Source organism: Phoenix dactylifera, chromosome 14 (genome assembly GCF_009389715.1).
Source record: "Phoenix dactylifera cultivar Barhee BC4 chromosome 14, palm_55x_up_171113_PBpolish2nd_filt_p, whole genome shotgun sequence".
Taxonomy (NCBI): Eukaryota; Viridiplantae; Streptophyta; class Magnoliopsida; order Arecales; family Arecaceae; genus Phoenix; species Phoenix dactylifera.
Genome location: NC_052405.1, coordinates 20377303 through 20400170, shown reverse-complemented (window position 1 = coordinate 20400170; position 22868 = coordinate 20377303). Strand labels below are relative to the sequence as shown.

Sequence of the window (22868 nt, the reverse complement as noted above, 5' to 3'; positions counted from 1 at the left end):
CAAGCGAACAAAGACTCTATTAGAAGTGGGTTAATTAGGGAAAAGAAGCTGATTAATGTAGTGAATGGTCTGGTATCTCTTTAGTTCTCAAGAAAGCCTCTCCTCTTTGGTTGTTATGCTAGGCATTACATAATAGATCCTACTGCAGAAGCATATGAAATCCTATTTATAACTCTCTCTTTTGAGGAGTTGTCGGACAATCCTTTTTAGAGGGATAAATTGCATATCCCATCAGAAGATAGCTTTTCTTGGAATTCAACATGCTGAACCTCCTTAGCACGGTATCTATATACGTCGATTGGGATAACCTAAGCAACCTTTTAGATCTATCTCTATAGATCTTCATCCTAAGGATGTAGGATGCTTCTTCCAAATCTTTCATGGAGAATTGTGATGAAAGTCAAACTTTTATTTCTTGTAATGCAGGGATGTCATTTCTGATTAAGAGAATGTCATCTACATAGAAAACAAGAAATACAATTACTGAACTGTTAGCCCATTTATATATGCAAGCTTCTTCTTCATTCTTAATAAAGCCAAACGTTCTGATCACCTTATTTGTTCCAACTCCATGAAGCTTGCTTTAATCCATATATGGATCTCTGAAGCTTGACACTTTAGATTCATCTGCAGATGTAAAACCTTCAGGTTGTATCATATATGCCTCTTCTTCCAAATCTCCATTTAGAAAGGCGGTTTTCACATCCATTTGCCAGATTTCATAATCAAATGTGCTGCCATAGCAAGCATAATTCGAATGAATTTGAGCATTGCCATGGGAGAAAATGTTTCGTCATAGTCAATACCATAACATTGATGGTATCCCTTGGCAACCAGATGGGCTTTGTAGGTCTCCACCTTTCCGTCTGCGCCCCTTTTTCTTTTGAAAATCCATTTACACCCTATGGATTTTATTCTTTCGGGTGGGTCAACCAATGTCCACACATCGTTAACTTTCATGGACTCCACTTCGGAATTCATGGCTTCCAGACAGTTATCGGAGTCGTATCTCTGCATTGTATCCATATAGGTGATCAGATCCTCATCACTTTCATCAAGCTCAACAGGATCCCCATTCCGGACCAAGAAACCATAGTATCTGTCCGGCTGATGTGGTACTCTACCAGATCGCCTCAAGGATGGCTCTAGAACGGGTTCTGGATTTGATCTAATCACTTCAGACTCTAAAGGTTCAGTGGGTGGTGTCGGTTCTTCTATATATTGAATTTCTTCAAGTTCAACATTAGAGCTATTAGTTCTTTCTCCAAGAAATTCCTTCTCCAAGAAGACAGCTCTATTGCTGACGAACAATTTTTGTTTTTCAGTAAGGTAGAAATAATAACCTTTAGTTTCTTTTGGATAGCCGACAAAGAAACATCTGTCAGACCTAGATTCGAGTTTGTCTGCTTTTAAACGTTTGACACAGGCTGGACACCCCCAAACCCTAAGGTGAGTGAGCACCAGTTTACGCCCTGTCTACATCTCATATAGTGTTTTAATCATAGACTTACTCGGAACCTTATTAAGAACATAACAAGCCATTTCGAGTGCATATCCCCAGAAGGATATCGGCAGACTAGCATTGCCCATCATGGATTGAACCATGTCTAACAAAGTTCGATTCCTCCTTTCTGACACACCATTATACTGTGGTGTTCCAGGAGGAGTCCACTAAGAGAGAATCCCTTTCTCTCCTAGATATGTCATGAAGTCACTTATGAGGTATTCACCTCCTCCGTCTGACCGAAGAGTTTTAATACTCTTTCCAGTTTGTTTCTCTACTTCATTATGAAATAGTTTGAACATTTCAAATGATTCAGACTTATGTCTCATAAGATAGACATACTATACCTAGATAGGTCGTCTGTAAACGTAATAAAATAGGAATATCCACTTCTGGCTTTTGTTCTCATTGGCCCACATACATCAGAATGTACAAGGCTCAATATATCATTGGCTCGTTTACCTTTTCCAGTAAAAGGTAACTTGGTCATCTTTCCAAGAAGACAGGATGTGCAGGTAGTCAATGATTCACAATCATCAACTTTGAGGATACCCACTTGAGTTAACATGTTTATCCTTTTCTTGTTAATGTGACCTAGCCTGCAGTGCCAAAGGTAAACATCGAAGACACTATCTATTCTAGGGTGCTTACTTGACGTGTACGTTACATTAACAAGTTGTGATAATAAGTAGATGCCATTGCTCAATCGTCCATTCATTACATTAACATCATTCATAATGATATCACAAGAATATTTCTTTATTAAAATTTCATAACCATTCATAGCCAAAAGGCTTATGGAAATTACATTCAATAAGAACGTAGAACAATAGTGACAATCACTCAAGACAACTATATGAGAATTGAAAACAAGTTTGAGATTTTCTAAAGCTAGAACTAGAACAGATCTTCCATCTCCAACATTCAGGAATCTCTCGTTGTTTTCAAATCTCTCATTGATCTGAAGTCCTTGCAACGAATTGTATATATTAAACGGACTTCCAGTATCTAATATCCAGGTCGAATTATCACATATAGAAAAATTACAAGGTGTTATCATATAAATACCTTGATCAGCAACTGATTGCCCTTTTCTCTTGCTTGGCCTATTCGGATCAAGTGAGGTAAGGTACTGAGGACAATTTCTCTTTCAGTGCCCCTGCTTCTTGCAATAGAAGCATTTTGCCTGACTCTGGTCAGCCTTAATCTTTTTTGTCTGACTATGCGGAGTTTTCAGCTTTCTAAGCCAGCTATTAAAGTTGGTTCCTGTCAGCTTATCACTATCCAATAGCGATTGGAGTGACAAGTTTGTGGCCATTTCTGCATAAAGAAAAATCATGAACCTAATTAGTATATGAATTAATTAGACCTAAAGACTTGGACTTTAGTCTAAAGGTTCTTCTACTATTTTTATACAAATTGGTAGCCTCTACCTCCAATTCGAAGAATTACTATTAACCCTTTAGTGGGCACTAGAATCCATTTGATCACATATGGGCCCGAGTGTGGCTCGGCTAACCCATGTGCATCAATAGGTAGGTTCTTAACCAATTATTTCATCCAAATAATTTCTAGTATTAATTTTGCCCCAAGCACCTCTTCGGCAGGCATGTGGCGCCTCCACCGAAAGTCCTGGTTAGGTCTAACCATTAACATAATAGGATTCAGTGTAATCTACTAATAGATGACCAGGCCTGAGTGTGGCTCGGCTAACCTGATTATCTATCAGGGAGCACTATTGAATCATCATATTATGGATGATAATTCCAATGGTTGATAAGAACCAGACGTGCGGTGCCTCCAATGATTATCGAACCATTGGACCTATTATCGTTCAATTTAATGGGAGGCTTTGAGCTAGTTATCTCTATAACTATTTCATTTTAGGAACCTAATAATTTTAGAGGATTTGATTCAATTGAGAAGAGAAGAGAAGAACCGGTTAATCTAGATCCTCCCACTGACTTCATCAAGTTAGATTAATAAGAACTAGATTCAATCTGGTTACGGAGGCACCTAAATCAATCAGACTGATTTTTCTTAAAGGCATGGATCAACTCGAATCATTAAGTGATCTAATCAAAAAATGATTGACCAAGTCGGCCAGGTAAGTGAGATCGGTGGGAGGGACATGCCATTAACTCGACAAAGACGAATAAGTACGAGTAGCTTCCAATTAAAAACCACCGATCAAGACTGCCAAACTTATCTTAGACACCAACTGATTAATCAATTTTGATTTGATTACTCAAATGACTCGGGCTCAACCTCTGAGCCTCAATCAAGTTTCATCTTGGTCTAATCAAAGACATGAAATTTGATCAACTACAACTATTGTATTTGATCTAGAGTTTTCTTGATCTAATCTAGTTACTACTTAATTAGATTTGATCAATTAACTCTAATTAGACCATGTTTGATTCTAACACTAGGTCTAACCCAATCTTAAGAACTTGATTTGAGCTAAGCCAAATGTCCCAAGAATTATGCAATGTCATTGAATTGAATTCACAATTCTAGATCTAGGTTTTATATCACTTAATTCTTAATTAAGTGTAAGCTTATGAAAATTTCAGATCATTACATATTCTTTTTATTACATATTAATTACAAAGTTTCAGTTCTTAAAACTTATTTTTAGATCTGAGATTTACAATTAATTATGTTTAATTCAGATTTAATTCATATTTAAATCTTAGATGATTTATGTTCATATATCACATATACAAACTAATATAAATTAACTTAAACAACATACATCATATGCATTTGTTTTCAGATTTGATTTGTTATACAAAATCAAAAAATAAATAAATCATAAATTTCATTTAGATCTAATCTAAACAAGTTTATGAATTCAGATTTATTCATGTTCTTTATATCATATATACATCAACATGAATTTACCTAGATCTAATGCATCACATGCAACTGATTTTCAGATCTGATTAATCATGCAAAATTAGTAACTAAATCATTCATAAATACTCTTTAGATTTGATCTAAACACGTTTATAAATCTCAGATTTAATTACAAAGATTAAAATAGATTTTAATCTACCTTTCGTTGTTCATCTTCAAGGATCAATCACAGTGGCACCCCTACATGCCATAGGAGATCCCATCTAATGGAAAAAGAGGGTAACAAACCCTTCTTTCTCCTATGACTGGAAGGCCTAGTGATTAATCCAATTAGATTACCGAACTACCTAGATTAATATAATTGTTTTAAGCATAAACAGTTTAAACATTCAATGAACCTTGGCTCTGATACCATTGAAAGGAGCCCTTGCGAGCTGCATGCATTTATTTTCAAAAACTACAGTGGAAGCATTTAAAAATTAAACTATTTAATTTTTATGCATGCTAAAGATCAGATCTCTACAACAAAAATAAGAACCATGATTTAAATATTTATGTAAAGTATGAAACAATAATTTCAGCAACCATGTTTAAGATCTAATCTTAACTTTAATGAGATCAAATATCATACCTGATTCTTTGGAGGTCTTGGATGACTCCTTGATCACATTTTGCAGCCGCACACGCATCCGACCACTATAGATTGTCCACGTGAAGCTCTAGGTAGATCGTCTTCCGCGGGAGTGCTAGCTCGCATAGGAATGTTGCAATGGCTAAAACTTTCTCCTTCGAAATACTCAATCTTTGATTGTTCTGTAAGGAGATAGAGGATGGACATGAGGAAGAAGGAGGAGAAGGGATTGCGGCCCTCAGGGAATTTTTTTAGAATTTTTTGAAACCTCTAAATATTGTATATTTGGAACCCTAGGCATGGGGGTCCTTTATGGCCACAAGACCCCCCCACGCCTTACACCTAATTTAGCCAATTAATTTGGCTGATAAAATTTTCAAAAAATTCTAGCAATTCGGCAGCTAAGAGGAGATAAACATATCTTAATTTTGTGCATTTTGGATTCCTAGAAAATAGAAATTCATGCATCCAAAGTTCAACTGCAGACCACCCTATTTCATGTGCCATGCAATCCCTACAAATTAGAAATTTCATCTTAATCATTTTAGGAAGATTTGAGGTTCCATTTTTAAAAAACATATAGCCCCACGCCTCCTCTCTTTTCATGCCAATTTTTGGCCAAAAATAAAGAGGATAAATGTGGAGAATTTTGGGGATAAATCAAAGTGTCATTCTTCTTCAAGAAAGATAAGGATGGGTTCCTAAAATTTAGGAATTCTTCTTCTTATCCAATTCTGATTATTTAGACTCATAATCCTCATCAAATAAGGTCTTCTAATTGATTTGGGTTAAGTCCAATCTAATTGGGTCAAGTCCCATCAATTGGGTCAAGCTCAATCTACTTGGGTTGAACCTAATCCAATTAGGTCAAACCCTAATGTATCCCAAATTGAATGCTATTCAATTTGGCTCAACCTAAGCCCAAATTACTCAATCAAATTAAGTTCATTAGCAATCTAATTACTAATTAATCCTTCAATAATTCAATAATTATTTTAATGCAACCTTTGCTTAGGATATTTTGTCAATTGAATTGACCGATGTACACCTGGATGATTCTTAATCATCGATCAGCCATTTGCTAATGTATTTCAACTTTACAAATCCTGTGACTCCTCACAAGGATTACCCTGGCTAAGGTTTTGCTAAATTGAACACAAGGGCATTATCTCCTATCACCAGGAGGGGTCAATTCCATCTTGACTCACACACCGACTTCGCAAGTACTTGACTGCACCTAGTAATCTTTCGTCACTGAATTAGAAACTCAGATAGTCCGGTACCAAAGTACAGTGAGTTGCTTGCTAGTCACCATGGTGATCTCAGATCGGAGGGACATATATATCCATATCCACTTGGAACATCTCTTGACAGCAAAGTGTTCCGAAATTGGTCACGTTCAGTGAAATGTAATCCTACATTTCACCTATGTGGCATATCAGTGTCTCTACACTCCTTGGTTAAGAGAACAACGAACGATATGGCACACAACGACCTATTCTTGATAATGCTATTATCCTAGTAATAGCATGTCGTTTGGTCGCGAATTGGTTTTAGGATTCATAGACAAATCCTCCTTTATGTCTTAGAAGAGTCCTAACGATTTCATCACATCACAAGAGTTCAGAAAGATGTACATAATATATGCGATAAATAATGCTAAATAATCTTTTATTAATTCATTAATTCATATACAATTCAATCATCAACAAGCCGACGATTGACTTTTAGGACACAATTTCCAACAAATTTTTTCTATGCCGATGATCTTTCTTTTGTCGTTGTCACTGATGAGAGCACAAAAGTACGATCTAAGTACCAATTAACTTAGCCTAATGCTAGCAAAATAATGATAAATAATAGGTGTTAACATTTGCATGATTAAATATTTTATCCTTAGCACTTATTATAATTTTTATTATTATTTTATTCATCTAAAAAGAATGCATCTTCCCAATTGCAGAACAGAGTCCATGACTCTCCTTCCGTGCACCCGAGCGACTTCCCATATTCCGCGATGCAACCCAAGCTTCCAACCATCTGTAGTCAATTGATTTTATGATTCCAAATCAGCATCACCCTAAGCGCCAGCATAAGTTGTTTTCTATCTTCACCGTCCATGTTCAGCGCATCCATCTCCTCCTCCCGTGAAGTCTCCCAGCATCTCGTGCATCCCAGCTTCCTCCAAGCATCCAACCGTGATCTTCACCTGCCACGTCCCTGTGCGTCATCCGAATCCCAAGCCTATCGCATCCGTCTTCTCTGAATGTCCCGCAAAGCATCCTCCTGCGAGCCTCCCGGGATGCTAGCTCATGGCATCCGCGATCTTCCAGAATCCCGGATCCACGGCATCCGATCTTCTTCTCCCATGCATCTCACGCATTCCATCCCGCCTGCAGCCATCCGTGAGCCAGCGATCAGCCCCTTCCAGCATCCGCATCTTCATCCGTCCGCAATCTCCCAGCCGAGATCAGCGTCCATGCCCTCCGCATCAGTTTCTTCAGCGTGCGGTTCATCCGTCCGCATTCACAGAGCAGATTAGCGCCCCATCTTCCACGATCAACCCTCTCTGTGAATCAAGCATCCCGTGTGCCATCCTTTCCTTTCGTTCACAGAGGCCATTCCTCCGCCCTAATTCTCTCACGCAGAAGATCATATTCTCCACTTGATAGGTCGGGAAGGCTATAAAAGGGGGCTAGGAGGGATTCAAGGGGGCACCGGGCGATTGAGAAAAAAAAAAGAAAATAGAGAAGGGAAGAAAGAAAGAAACAAGGTATGCCCTGTTTCTAAAAAGAAAAAAAAAAGAAGAAAAAAAACAAGGGAGTTGATGTCAAAGGATTTGATGTTTGTAATGGCTTGCTAACTCCCTTAGCAAAGGGTGATGGATGAACCCTTGTCATGTTGCTTTCTTCAAGTACACTCTAAACTTTTATTCTAGTTGATTTATATCCATTGGTATGTTTTGGATTCTTGCATATTTATTTATTAGATAGATCTTGTATGGTTTATATATATTGATGCATGGATTGTTTCGATTTTTAATTTGTCGTAGACGTAACCCGCACGATAAATACTTGGATGTTGAATTCATATTTTCAAATTATATATTCCATGATTAGAACTATTCTATCTAATTATCCTTAATCAAGAATCACAGAATTTAATTGTTGAAAACAACATTGTCAAGGGAAAATCCAGATCCCTAACTTTCTCTATATTCTTGAACTTTGTTTAATTACCTATTATTCTCTGCTTTTAATTTCTAAAAATCAACGAAAAATTGCATCTGAAATTACACTAATAATTCATAGACCGCTCCCTGAGGATTCGACCTCGGACTTTCGAGTATACTACTTGTGCGACTCTCCTGCACTTGGGATAGCATTTTTACGAACGCATCAAGTTTTTGGCGCCGTTGCCGGGGATCGGCTGAGTTATTAGTATAATTTTAGACTTAATTAGTACCTTAGTAGTTAGTCTTTTTCTTTCAAAAAAAAAAATTTAAACCTTTACTACTGTTTTCATTCCCTGCACAGTCTGCATCAAATTCTGATATAAGAGAAAGTCACCGTCTGATTGGACTCAACTTTGGTCGGCCGGTGCAAGACGCATTTTTCGATAATCGGAATGGTCTGATTGACATTTTGAGACTTTTAAGACCATTAGATTAATACGAAACCTTGCTGCTTTCTGTTTTGAATTTTGTGCATTTAAATTTTTTTTTAGAATCAGAATTTTATTGTTATCATATCTCATTAACCCTTGTTGCTAATTGAAAATTGATAAAAAAAACTTTAAGAAAAGATCAAGGGTGACCATTCAAAAAAAAAGAAGAATTCACAATTTCAAATTTCAAATTTCAAATTTCAGAATTCAAATTTCAAATTTTAACTAATAAAAAAAAGAAATAAATAATTTGCTTGATCAATTATTCAATATAATTTAATGTCATGTCATAAAACATTAAAAAAAAAATCTTTTGATTGTTGCATATAGTATAAGGCATCAGCATAAAATATTTTAAGGGTTGAACCCATTAAAAAAGATAAGGTCGGGATTTCATCACTCGTCCTTAGCCCAAAAATCACCCTAGTGCATAAATATCCTAAGCTTAACTAAAATCAACTAGACATTGGCCCCTAAGGACATTCGGGCTCAATAGCACGAAGATCACCGAAAGTTGCACCAATTTTGCTCTATGACCCAGTCGATGTCTAGGCAAGCTTTGTCCCTCTAAGGGAGACAGTCTCTATTCGAGAAAAGTGGGTTTTAAGTGGGACCTTTGCTAAACGCATCGTGACCCCTCCACTTACCTAGGAGCTTACTTGGTCGACTAGGTTACTATATCGGATTGGAGGCTTAGGTGTCCTCTTCAAACCAGTTAGAAGCTGTCTAGAAATTTAAGAAAAATATTAGAAATTGAGGTGTAATGTTTTGATGCATGCTTTATTGTGATTTTTGTTTTACAGTATTAGGGTGTCGTTTTAGATATCTTTAGGTGGTACTTGTACTTAAAAATATAAAAAAAAGGAAGAAAAATATTTTGCATGCTAAAGTGGAATAGGGATGACACCGATCGATTAAGTCGTACAACTTTAGATCATCTCTTAGGACACATCCCTGAAATTCCTTCGCAGTATCTCACACCTTGTGAGATGGCTGATTTAAATGAAGATGCGGGGAGTCACCACGATCGAGATCGTAAACCCCATGTTATGACTCTAAGACAATACCTACAACCGACTAGGACTAGTCAGCCTTCATGCATAATTTTTCCTGATAATGTAGGACATTTTGAAATCAAACCAGGGGTAATCCAATTGTCGCCCAAGTTTCACGGGTTAGAGCCCGAAAGTTCGTATCTTCATTTAAAGGATTTTGAAGAATTAAGCATTACCTTTAGAGTGCCGAACGTCACCGAGGATGTCCTCAAGCTGACGTTGTTCCCTTTATCTCTAAAGGATAAGGCCAAAACATGGCTAAACTCCTTGCAACCTAAATAAATAAGAACTTGGCAAGATATGCAGAGAAAATTTTTGAAGAAGTTCTTTCCCGCACAAAGAACCAACTTTTTGAAAAGACATATCAGCAATTTCCAACAAAAAGATAATGAAATATTTTATGAATATTGGGAAAGATTTAAAGACCTTCTTCTCTCATGCCCTCATCACGGGTTCGAAACTTGGAGAACTATTAGCTTCTTTTATGAAGGTCTATCTCCACAGTTGAAACAGTTTGTAGAGACCATGTGCAATGGTAGATTTTTAGAAAAACAACCTGATGAGGCATGGGAGTATTTGGATGCCCTTGCTGAGACTGCCCAACTTTGGGATAACGGGGATAGAAACAATAAGTCTTTACCTAAGCCTACTAGCTCTATATAGGGAGGCCTTTACAACCTCAGAACTGAGGATGAACTTCATGCTAAAATAGGCAGCCCTCACTAGGAAGGTAGAAGAAATTGAGCTTAGGAAGGTTGAGCCTGTCAAGACTATAGAGCTTAGAAATGAGTGTTATGGTATCTGTGATATGTTTGGTCATACCACTACAGATTGCTCCACCATACCGACATTCAAAGAAGTCTTGCACGATCAAGCAAATGCTATGAACTCCTACCAAAAGCCTTATAACGATCCATACTCGAATACCTATAACCCTGGTTGGAAGAATCATCCAAATTTTAGGTGGAGAAACGATCATCCTCAACAGTCACACCATTCAGCTCCTCCACCTGCACATCCTACTTTTGCATCACCACCCACTCAGAAGCCGAATATCGAGGATACCTTACAATCTATACAATATTTTCTATAAGGTCAAGCTAATATCAATGCTCAAAATACTCGAAATTTTGAAGATATAAGGAACCAATTGTCAATGTTGACTACCGTCCTAAGTACTCAGGAGAAGGGTAAGCTTCCAGCTCAACCCCAACCTAACCCACAAGTGCACGGTAGTAATAATACGGCTCCTTCTAGTTCGCATACAGAACATGCAAAGAGCATCATGACTTTGCATAATGGAAAAGTCATTGATCAGACCGTCCCATTGAGACCACAGGTCACTTCTAATTCTGATGTTTCCAAAGCCGATGAAAGGGACAAAGAAGAAGTTAAGGTTCCAACTTCTACCGAGAAAGTTGAATGTCCTTTTCCTCCACCTTTTCCACAACGGTTAAAGCCGTTGCAAAAGCTCGAACCTAATTCTAAAATTCTTGAGCTTTTTAAGCAAGTAAAGATCAACATACCTCTTCTTGATGCAATCAAACAAGTACCCTCATATGCCAAATTTTTGAAGGACTTGTGTACTGTCAAGCACCGATTAAATATTAAGAAGAAGGCATTTTTAACTAAAAATGTAAGTGCTATTTTGCAGCACAACATTCTCCCTAAATATAAGGATCCAGGTTGCCCAACCATCTCATGCATCATAGGCGACTTTAGGATAGAGCGAGCATTATTAGATTTAGGGGCAAGTGTGAATTTGTTGCCATATTCTGTATATGAGCAACTTGGTTTAGGTGAGTTGAAGCCAACCTCCGTCACTTTGCAATTAGTTGACAGGTCAATTAAAATTCCGAGGGGGATTATCGAGGATGTATTGGTCCAAGTAGACAAGTTCTACTTTTCTGTCGATTTTATCGTATTGGACACACATCCGGCTTCGAACTCACAGTCTCATATTCCGGTCATTTTAGGACGTCCATTCCTTGCAACTTCTAATGCATTGATTAATTGTAGGAATGGCGTCATGAAGCTTTCTTTTGGTAACATGACCCTGGAACTGAACATTTTTAATGTTTGCAAGCAACCCAATGATCACGAAGAGAATAAGAAAGTTGATTGGGTTAAAACCATCGCGGAGGAATATTTGTTAACTGAAGCATTTAACGATCCACCCAGCGATGGTTTAATTGATTGGTGTTCTAATGGCACCGATGAAGATGATTTGTTGGTCAAACCTAGTATGGATTTTTCGAACGCCATGATGATCAATGGGTGGAGACCAAAAGTAGAAAAATTTGAACAGTTGCCACCTCGAGAAGCAAAGATAGTACCATTCCATGAGCAAGTGCCTAAGCTCGAGCTAAAATATTTACCAAAGAAACTCAAGTATGCCTTTCTTGGATCCGAGGACACTTACCCTATAATCATCTCATCTGATCTTAATCATGACCAAGAAAGAAAATTACTTGGTATTCTAAAGAATCATAAAGGAGCTTTAGGGTGGTCTATTGCCGACTTGAAGGGGATTAGCCCTTTAATTTGCACGCACCGGATATATTTTGAGGACAATGCCAAAACCACAAGGCAAATGCAATGCAGGTTGAATCCTACGATGAGGGATGTGGTTAAGGCAGAAGTCCTCAAGTTGCTTGACGTGGGTATTATTTACCCAATTTTCGACAGCAAGTGGGTAAGCCCTACTCAAGTCGTTCCTAAGAAGTCGGGTTTGACAGTAGTAGAAAATGAACAAGGTAAACTAGTTCCAACTCGTGTCCCGACGAGTTGGCGCATGTGTGTTGACTACCGAAAGCTGAATTTGGTCACACGAAAGGATCACTTTCCTCTACCCTTCCTAGACCAAGTGTTGGAGAGAGTTGCAGGGCATGATTTCTATTGCTTTCTCGATGGCTATTCGGGATATTACCAAATTGAGATTTCTCCAGAAGATCAAGAGAAGACTATCTTCACTTGTCCTTTTGGCACATTTGCTTTCCGACGAATGCCATTTGGGTTGTGTAATGCACCTGCAACATTCCAAAGATGCATGCTCAGCATCTTTGAAGACATGAACGAGAAGTTTTTGGAAGTGTTCATGGACGACTTTTTCATTTTTGGCGACTCATTTGATGATTGCTTGTCACATTTACAAGCAGTCTTAGCTCGATGTATAGAAAAAAATTTGATACTGAATTGGGAGAAATGCCACTTCATGGTGCCAAAGGGAATTGTCCTAAGACATATTGTTTCATCGAAGGACATGGAAGTAGATAGAACTAAGGTCGATTTAATTGCTAAGCTACCTGCACCCAAGACGGTTAGAGATGTTAGATCATTTTTGGGTCACGCCAGATTTTATCGGAGGTTCATCAAGGACTTTAGTGTCATAGCTCGATTGTTATGTAACCTCCTATCCATTGATACACCGTTCAATTGGACTGAAACCTGTCAGGAGGCATTCGAAAAGTTGAAGTCTATGCTTAGCACTGCAACCATCGTGCGACCACCCGATTGGTTATTACCTTTTGAGATCATATGCGACCCTAGCGGCTATGCGATAGGAGCTGTCTTAGGACAACGCAAGGATAATAAGCCATATGTCATTTACTATGCAAGCAAAATCTTAAACGATGCTCAAATGAATTACACCACTACCGAGAAGGAATTGCTTGCAGTAGTATTTGCCTTAGATAAATTTTGCTCTTATTTCCTTGGTGCTCTTATTGTTATCTTCACAGACTATGCAGCACTAAAATATTTGCTGGATAAGGAAGAGGCCAAACCACGCTTAATAAGATGGATACTTCTACTCCAAGAATTTGATATCACTATCAAAGATAAAAAAGAAGTAGAGAATGTGGTTGCTGACCATTTATCACGGCTAGTTTTTAATGATTCGGTGCCACAGTTTTCCATCAAGGACTCATTTCCTGAAGAGCAGTTGTTTGCACTCTCTACTGTGCCATGGTATGCTGACATTGTAAATTTTCTTGTTACAAACCGGATTCCGGAGCATTGGGGGTCAACAGATAGAAAAATTTTTTTGCACGAAGTGAGGAATTATTACTATGACGAACCCTATTTGTTTAAATATTGCAATGACCAAATTTTTAGACGATGCATACCGAATCATGATATACAAAGCGTACTTTCTTTCTACCACACTGATGCTTGCGGTGGACACTTTGCTCTAAGAAAACTATTACAAAGGTCTTGCAATGTGGTTTCTATTGGCCTACTATGTTCAAAGATACCCACGAGTTCTATAGGACATGTGATCCATGTCAACGTATTGGAAATCTAACTCGTAGGCAAATGATGCCTCTTCAACCCATTACTAATATCGAAATTTTCGATTGTTGGGGCATCGATTTTATGGGCCCATTCCCACCATCTTTTGGATTTGAGTACATTTTAGTTGGTGTCGAGTATGTGTCCAAATGGGTAGAAGCTGTCGCTTGTAAGACCAATGATCACAAACCTGTCCTAAAGTTTTTAAAAGAAAATATTTTTTCACGATTTGGGATGCCTCAGGTTATAATTAGTGATGGTAGAAAATACTTTTGTAATAAGTCTTTCGAAATCTTATTGAAAAAGTATGGTGTCACCCATAGAGTTGCTACCCCATATCATCCGCAAACTAGTGGCCAGGTAGAGCTCGCCAATAGGGAGATCAAGCGTATTTTAGAGAAAACGGTAAATCCATCACGAAAAGATTGGTCCTTGAAATTATCAGATGCATTATGGGCTTACCGTACTGCTTATAAAACTATTCTTGGTATGTCCCCGTATCGGCTAGTCTATGGAAAAGCATGTCATCTACCTATTGAAATAGAGCATAAATCGTATTGGGCCATTAGAAAATTGAACTTTGAATTGCAAGATGATGGTTTAGCTAGAAAATTACAATTAAGTGAGTTGAATGAAATTCGTCGGGATGCGTATGATAATGCTAGGCTTTGTAAAGAATGAATGAAAATTAGGCACGATAAATCAATTCTAAAAAAATCTTTTGAACCTTCACAAAAAGTTCTTTGTTATGACTCTCGCTTAAATCTGTTTTCTGAAAAGTTACGATCAAGGTGGACAAGTCCTTTCATTGTAAAAACTGTTTTTCCACATGGGGCGGTTGAGATTGAGAATCTACAGGATGGTACGATATTTAAGGTGAATGAACACAGACTTAAATCTTTTCTTGAGAATTTTGTAGATAAAGAGGACTCCTTTTCCTTGGGGAAGCCTTCTTATGACTGAGCATGAAGGCAAAGGTATATGTATATTAGTTAGAATTATTTTTTTTCTTTTTCTAGTTTTCTTCTTATTTTGTAGGTCTTATTTTCTAGATATCAACAGCTCAAGGTATTCCTCTTCTCTCCAATATTATTTTCTCTACTGTCTCTCATATATAGTTTTCTTGTATCTATTACATTGAGAACAATGCAATGTTTAAGTTGGAGGGAGGGAAATATTTTGCAAAAAAAAAAAAAACTTGTTTTTGCATTTGATCTATTCTATTACTTTCTTTTCTAAGCAAATGCATATGTATTTTCATATTGAGTTTGTGCAACTATTAAGGCAAGGAACACATGCATACTATGACTGGTCAGAGACCTATTATTAGATCCCCGCACATGTACTTAATGATTATAGGAAGGCCTTAGGAGTTCATATTTGTTTAATGCATTTTTATTAAGCCATATCTGTAAAAGAAGTACGAGTATCCTTGTTCGTACTATAAGATTCATAATTTGGTTTTCACATAAAGATAGAGGTTGAATACCCCGGCTAGATCACCTAAGTGCCTTATGTTCCGACCTTGGTTGACCTATAGTCACGATGCAGTCACATTATATGGTTCAGTTTACCTTCTCTTTTTATTGCATATATATATATATAAAAAGAGAAAGAGATGACAAGTCTGACCTCGTGGTGTAGTCTAGTTCGAGTAATTAAGCCCGAGGGGTGTTTCACCTAATGCCTTGAGCCAACTGGATCAGGAGTCATTGGCCGAAAACTCGCTACGTGGACCTTACTAGAGCCTAAGGGGGTTGGATTATTAGAATCGTCATGTATTTAAAAATAAAAATAAGCATGAATAGGGTTGGTCGAACTGAACCCAGTGACATGTGGTAATGGCTGGTTTGACTCCATTAATTTGGAACTTTGTGAACTTTGGATGTTTAGTTGGGATTGATAGCTCCTTCTCTATATGCGAACCATTCTTGACAAATTTAGACAACATGAGATATTCTAAAAATTTGATGGATCAGGCTCTAATAAACTGTAGTAAACACTTATGAACTTGAGTAGTGCACCTAAAATTCAAGCGGTACCATGTTGTGGTGGAGGTATTAGTGCTCTAAGAAAGTCATTCTGTTTATGCATACTACACTTTAGTATTACCCTTGCTTTGATAGTTGCCATGTTTGAGAAAAATATATATCACGTGTATTGACTTAAATGTTATTATATATCATTTTATGAATGATGTTTGTGGGTAACATCACTGCAAATCCTCACGAGACGACACTCATCCACTAGGATAACCTAGGAATTTAACGGCTTGTTGCACGTGCTAAGTGCAATCGTGATTCCTACGAAAGTGAGTACTTATCTTAATTTTATGCAATTAGTTCTAATAAAACATCAAAGGATCAACCAACACTTTTTGTACTCTCATGTTATTATTTACTCTTAATTGCTAGAGACTAGCAATAAGCTAGTTGGGGGGTGTGATGAGGGCACAAAAGTACGATCTAAGTACCAATTAACTTAACCTAATGCTAGCAAAATAATGAAAAATAATAGGTGTTAATATTTGCATGATTAAATATTTTATCCTTAGCACTTATTATAATTTTTATTATTATTTTATTCATCTAAAAAGAATGCATCTTCCCAACTGCAGAACAGAGTCCATGACTCTCCTTCCGTGCACCCGAGCGACTTCCCATATTCCGCGATGCAACCCAAGCTTCCAGCCATCTGCAGTCAATTGACTTTGTGATTCCAAATCAGCATCATCCCAAGCGCCAGCATAAGTTGTTTTCCATCTTCACTGTCCACGTTCAGTGCATCCATCTCCTCCTCCCGTGAAGTCTCCCAGCATCTCGTGCATCCCAGCTTCCTCCAAGCGTCCAACCGTGATCTTCACCTACCACATCCCAGTGCGTCATCCAAATCCCAAGCCCATCGCGTCCGTCTTCTCCGAATGTCCCGCAAAGCATCCTCCTGCGAGCCTCCCGGGATGCTGGCTCATGGCATCCGCGATCTTCCGGAACCCCGAATCCACGGCGTCCGATCTTCTTCTCCCACATATCTCACGCATTCCATCCCGCCTGCAGCCATCCGTGAGCCAGCGATCAGCCCCCTCCAGCGTCCGCGGCTTCATCCATCCGCAATCTCCCAGCCGAGATCAGCGTCCATGCCCTCCGCATCAGTTTCTTCAGCATGCGGTTCATCCGTCCACGTTCACAGAGCAGATTAGTGCCCCATCTTCCGCGATCAACCCTCTCCACGAATCAAGCATCCCGTGTGCCATCCTTTCCTTCCGTTCACAGAGGCCATTCCTCCGCCCTAATCCTCTCATGCGGAAGATCGTATTCTCCACTTGATAGGTCGGGAAGGCTATAAAAGGGGGCTAGGAGGGATTCAACGGGGGCGCCGGGCGATTGAGAAAAAAAAAAGAAAACAGAGAAGGGAAGAAAGAAAGAAAGAAACAGGGTATGCCTTGTTTCTGAAAAGAAAAAAAAAGAAGAAAAAAAACAAGGGAGTTGATGTCAAAGGATTTGATGTTTGTAATGGCTTACTAACTCCCTTAGCAAAGGGTGATGGATGAACCCTTGTCATGTTGCTTTCTTCAAGTACACTCTAAACTTTTATTCTAGTTGATTTATATCCATTGGTATGTTTTGGATTCTTGCATATTTATTTATTAGATAGATCTTGTATGGTTTATATATATTGATGCATGGATTGTTTCGATTTTTGATTTGTCGTAGACGTAACCGGCACGATAAATACTTGGATGTTGAATTCATATTTTCAAATTATATATTCCATGATTAGAACTATTCTATCTAATTATCCTTAATCAAGAATCGCAGAATTTAATTGTTGAAAACAACATTGTCAAGGGGGAATCCAGATCCCTAGCTTTCTCTATATTCTTGAACTTTGTTTAATTACCTATTATTCTTTGCTTTTAATTTCTGAAAATCAACGGAAAATTGCATCTGAAATTACACTAATAATTCATAGACCGCTCCTTGAGGATTCGACCTCGGACTTTCGAGTATACTACTTGTGCGATTCTCTTGCACTTGGGAGAGCATTTTTGCGAACGCATCAGTCACCAATGGTGACCACACTTCCATCCTTCGCCTTTAGAAAAATGAATTGTGATTCATCTCCCATCATGTATCTTGAGCAGCTATTGTCCAAGTACCATTTTCTATTTATGTCATAGACTGCTAGACACCTACAACACAAAAAATTAAGTCTTTAATTTAAGTACCCAAGCTTTCTTGGGTCCTTGAAGGTTAGTAATTATGGTTTTTTTAGGAGCCATACCTTTTTAATAGTTAATTTACCTACTCTTCTAGACTTGCAGGTGAAGAATTTGTGACCTATTCTACCCTAGTTGAACAAGTTATACTAGTAGAATAGTCATTTGATGATTTGACAAGTATTTTTCAAAAATTTTTATTTTTGCAGGGGGTTATAGCTAAGACCGGCCTTGTTATATACAACATGTTGGCTATCTAAAGTTATTTGCACTAAACCTAAAATAAATTTATGTACAAGAGGTTTTAATCTCTCTACTTCTTTCTTCATATTTTTATTTTCATCAATTAGAAGAAAAAAAATTCTTGGAGAATGTCATCTTTTTCTTTGGTTAGATTTTGATTTATCTTTTTGAGTTTTTTGTTTTTCTGTCCTAGTTTTCTTAATTAATACATAAGATCAAGCATAACATCTTAAAGTTCTTCTATAGTGAAATGAGTTTGTGTTTTAAAAAATACCTCCTACTCATTTGCCATGGGGCATAGTTTTGCAGTCTCTTGTGCCTCTTCCTCCAAGCTTAACTCCAAGTCGCTATCATGGCCTTGTTTTTAAAATTTTTGGGATCCTTCTTGAGGAGAGGATAGTCTGCTCTGAACTATCTAGGCTTCTTGCACTCATAGCACACACCATATGATTCTTTGCCTTCTCCTTGCTAGTTTCTCCTTTGGAGGTGGGCTTCTTCTTGAAACTTTCCTTTTTCTTCCTCATGAACTTCTAAACTTTTTCGTAATCAGGGCTATTTCCTCACCATCCTCAGCTCAGATTCCTCACTTCCCTCTTCATCCTTAGGTATTGACTTAAGGGCAATTATCTTCTTCTTTGACTCCTTATTGTTGTACTTCATTGTGAAATCGTGTGTCATCAGGGATCTAAGCAGCTCCTCCAATGGTAGGATATTGAGATCTTTTGCTTCTTATATGGCAGTCATCTTCTCTTCGCACGTCCTTGGTAGTGACCTAAAAATCTTCCTTACAAGATCACTGTTAGTATAAGCCTTTTTCTAGGCTTTTCAAGTCACTTATAATATTTGTAAATTTAGCAAATATTCTACTAATAGATTCACTAGATTCTATTTTAAATAATTTATATTTATGAACAAGCATATTTATCTTAGATTTCTTAACTTGGTTTGTTCCTACATATGTGATTTCTAATCTATCCCATATTTCTTTTGCTGAAATTCAGGTAGAGATCCAATTAAATTCATTTGCACTAAGAGAACAATAAAGAAGATTCAAAGCTTTAGTGTTGAGCTGAGCCATTTTCTTATCATATTCATCCCACTCCCATTCGAGCTTAGGAAGGGACACTCCATCAACAACCTTAGTGCATGTGTGAGGTCTGCTGATGATGACACCCCACATGTCATAATCTAATGCTTGAATTAAAATGTACATGCCACTAAATAGTAGGGACCACTACAAAAGAAGGAATAACTCCCGATGGTTTTTTTTTGCCTCTACCGACGCTTATAAGCGTCGGCGAATTCCTAGCCCACGCTTCACAAAGCGTGGGTCAAACGTCGGGCAGGTGGGCGTGGGTCGGGTTTAACCCGACGCGTTAAAAAAGCGTCGTTGGTCTTTGCCGACGCTTTAAAGCGTCGTTCCTTATATAAGACGCCGACGCTTATAAGCATTGGTGATAACGGTTGGTTAGGCTGACGCTTAAAAGCGCCGTTAAAGGCGTGCCAGTTTACGTTCCGGTTGGGCGTGGGTCGGGTTTAACCGGTCTATGCCGACGCTTTTAAGCGTCGTTCGTTTTCTAAAACGCCGACGCTTATAAGCGTCGTTAAAGGCGTGCCAATAGTTTACGGTCCAGTTGTTTTTCCCGACGCTTATAAGCGTCGGCATTAAATTTTTTTTTTAAAAAAAAATTTTATGAAAGTAATTTTTAAGTACTCTGTGTACATTAAATTCTAACAAAACAATAGAAACAAATACACTGAATCACATATATAACAAAATACGAGTCGCAAACAAGAACTTTGATTACATTCATATTATCATATTTGATTACATTGTACTTCAAAAACATTCTAAAAACATACAAATCAAATTCCTACGTACACAATCTACAATATGTATCAAGGGTCGGCATCATCATCTCTACAATATTGTCATTAAGCTTGGGGCGAGCCCAGTCAACCAAGCTCCGCTCCTTGCTCGGGCGAGTCTTGTCCACAGACCGGAGTCTTCTTAAGCTCTGCTCTGCACCGCTCCTTGCTCGGGCGAGTATTGTCATTAAACATTCTAAAAGATATTGAAAGAATTCTTGCGACTGCAACAACAAAAATTACCATTTATTGGGTTAGATTATATAATAATAGAAAGTGTGTGCTGCAAAACTACAATGAGCCTTGAGGAAGTAGGGTTCTAAGAGTCATAAAACATTAAGTAATCTCCACAAACGTAACATTCACAAATTCACATGCTAACCTGTCAGCTATAGTAAAACAATTATAAGATTATCGTGTTATCGATTTCTATTGCATTAATATAAGCAGCTTAATACAATAAAAATATAAAAATCCTGTCAATGCGAGAATGGTTATGTTCAGGAGAAGGTTCTCAGATGCAGAGTTCTGTGCAGGTACAGATCTGTAGCATAACCATTCATTCTGATGCTTTTTTTTATAGTAAATTTAGGCTTTTAACAGACGGTCATATCTGAATCAGCCTCTCATCTCAGTGAGGGAAGATTGTAATTTTCATTTGACTAATGTTAAGCATTTCGTGTACCAGTTGAAATGAATATGAACAAGATAATATGTTCGGTAGGATTTTGCTTTGTGGTACTGATTCTACTAAAATTTAGGGCAAACTGTTAATGATTTAGCTGATGATCAAACTGAGCAACTGAAAGTACCTTGTGTCTACTACTTCCTATGTTGATGAAACCCCTAAGATTTAGAGCTGGCATGTTTGCAGGTTTATCAGACAAATGAGCAGGGGGATCCATTTACTGAGGAAAGTACAATAATTTTTTTTTTCACGTTACAGTAGAAAGCCATTGTTAAAATATTATGCAAGTCATCTGGTATTATTTACTGGTGACATGGATGTTGCTCTAAATTAAGTTATTCAAATGAAATTGATGCTTAACGAAAGTTTACAAAACCATATTTTAATTGGTGGCAAATTATGAAATTTCTAAAACCAATGTTCTTCTATTATAAAAGCCCTGAGATTTCAACTTGCTAGTGAAATGAAAGGAATGAAAATGATGGGACAAGTAACACAAGAGAATGACAACCAGCACTAGGAAAAGTAAAAGAAGTACAGTGGTATGACTAATTGAAACGTATGTATGTTGTTGGTCGGATTCCTCACATGGATTGTAAAAGAGCTGTGTTCATATGGTTATTCTAGCATTAAGCCTCCTCCAATGAAACCCTGCCTCTTTTTACCCTGATTACAGTGACTTCACTTCCCTCGAAGACCATTCTCGCAACATGTTATATGGGAACATAGGGTGAGGTTCAATCTAAATATGCATCAAGAAACAATATGATCAATAATTTGAAAATGGTATCAAGTGATCCGTACGTACAAAGTCGTCCATAAATGCCAATCTGTAGTGATCCTGGGACAAGCTGGCAATCACAAAGCATAAGCCCCGCCTCCATGCCTGTTCCATTCAGAAAAAAGATTGATACAATCAGAAAATATAGAATATCTTGTCCACAGACCGGCGTCCTGTTAAGAGCTCAAGAAGGACAACCCCGAAGCTGTTGACATCCCTCCTAGCTGTCAAGTGACCTGCTCATAGAATAAAATATGATTCAAAATGAACTCACAGCAATTAATTAGAAAAGCAATTAATTATCATGTTGCTCAAAAAAGATCTCATGATCATCATACAAGATTAATCAAAGGAATCTCCAAAATTTTAAAAACATACAAGTCAAATTCCTACGTACACAATCTACAATATGTATTAAGGGTCGGCATCATCATCTCTACGACTAGTTGAAGTATCATCAACCTACAAGAAAAAAAAATATTTTAGAAACTAAAAATACGAAAGTCATCACGCTCATACAAGAATACATTATAATTACATAAAATATTCAAATAGATTTAGTTATGTACCGGAGGAGCAAATCTCTGCAAAAAGGATGAAATATGGTCAAGCTGGTCCTGCAAAGATTGTATCTTCAACTCTTGGCTTTGCTTCAACTCAGCCATATCAGTCATATGACTCTGCCTCATCTCCTCTATCCTTGTCTCATATGACTGCTTTATCTGTGCCATCTCTGTCTTCAAACTACAAACCTCTGTAGTGCTAGTACCTTGTCTGGCATCTTGGGTATATCGGCTCATCGCAGACAGCTGAGTGGGGGTAACTCCGATACCGTAACCCCTCACGCGACCATAACGTTCTGGGCCCATCAATTCGGCATAGACCTGAGCCTCGACATGACTGGCCGCGTCGGATGATGATGACTCCCCGATGCGCTCTGAAATAAGATTTGTAGCTCTTTCCTATATCTCTCTCAAAAAAACAAACAGTCACATTAATAATTTAAAAGAAGTAAAATTAATTAAAAAATTATGATAAAATAAAAAATGAATACATAATA

The 22868-nt window shown here is 37.8% G+C and overlaps 1 protein-coding gene and 1 non-coding gene across 2 annotated transcripts; both read right to left on the bottom strand.

Moving 5' to 3' along the window:
* Positions 1 to 10064: 10064 nt before the first annotated feature.
* Positions 10065 to 10173, bottom strand: LOC120113197. The gene has a single exon (XR_005515000.1). It is a non-coding gene; the product is annotated as a small nucleolar RNA R71 (small nucleolar RNA).
* Positions 10174 to 20260: 10087 nt separating this feature from the next.
* On the bottom strand, positions 20261 to 22237 carry LOC120113099. Its single transcript, XM_039133885.1, has 4 exons — positions 22206 to 22237; positions 22007 to 22044; positions 21836 to 21913; positions 20261 to 20563 (listed from the first exon to the last, which is right to left on the bottom strand). Exons 1-4 carry the CDS (start codon positions 22234 to 22236, stop codon positions 20345 to 20347), a joined length of 366 nt encoding a protein of 121 aa, XP_038989813.1. The 5' UTR covers position 22237; the 3' UTR covers positions 20261 to 20344.
* Between the last annotated feature and the right edge of the window lie 631 nt (positions 22238 to 22868).

Bases quoted from the DNA above. Each gene is read 5' to 3' on its own strand.
- LOC120113099 (XM_039133885.1), bottom strand. From the start codon at position 22,236: ATGCCGACCCTTAATACATATTGTAGATTGT. The intron at 22,045-22,205 runs GTACGTAGGAAT...TTCTATGAGCAG, and splicing joins TAATACATATTGTAGATTGT to GTCACTTGACAGCTAGGAGG. The intron at 20,564-21,835 runs GTACGTACGGAT...TTGTTGTTGCAG, and splicing joins TGGCATTTATGGACGACTTT to TCGCAAGAATTCTTTCAATA.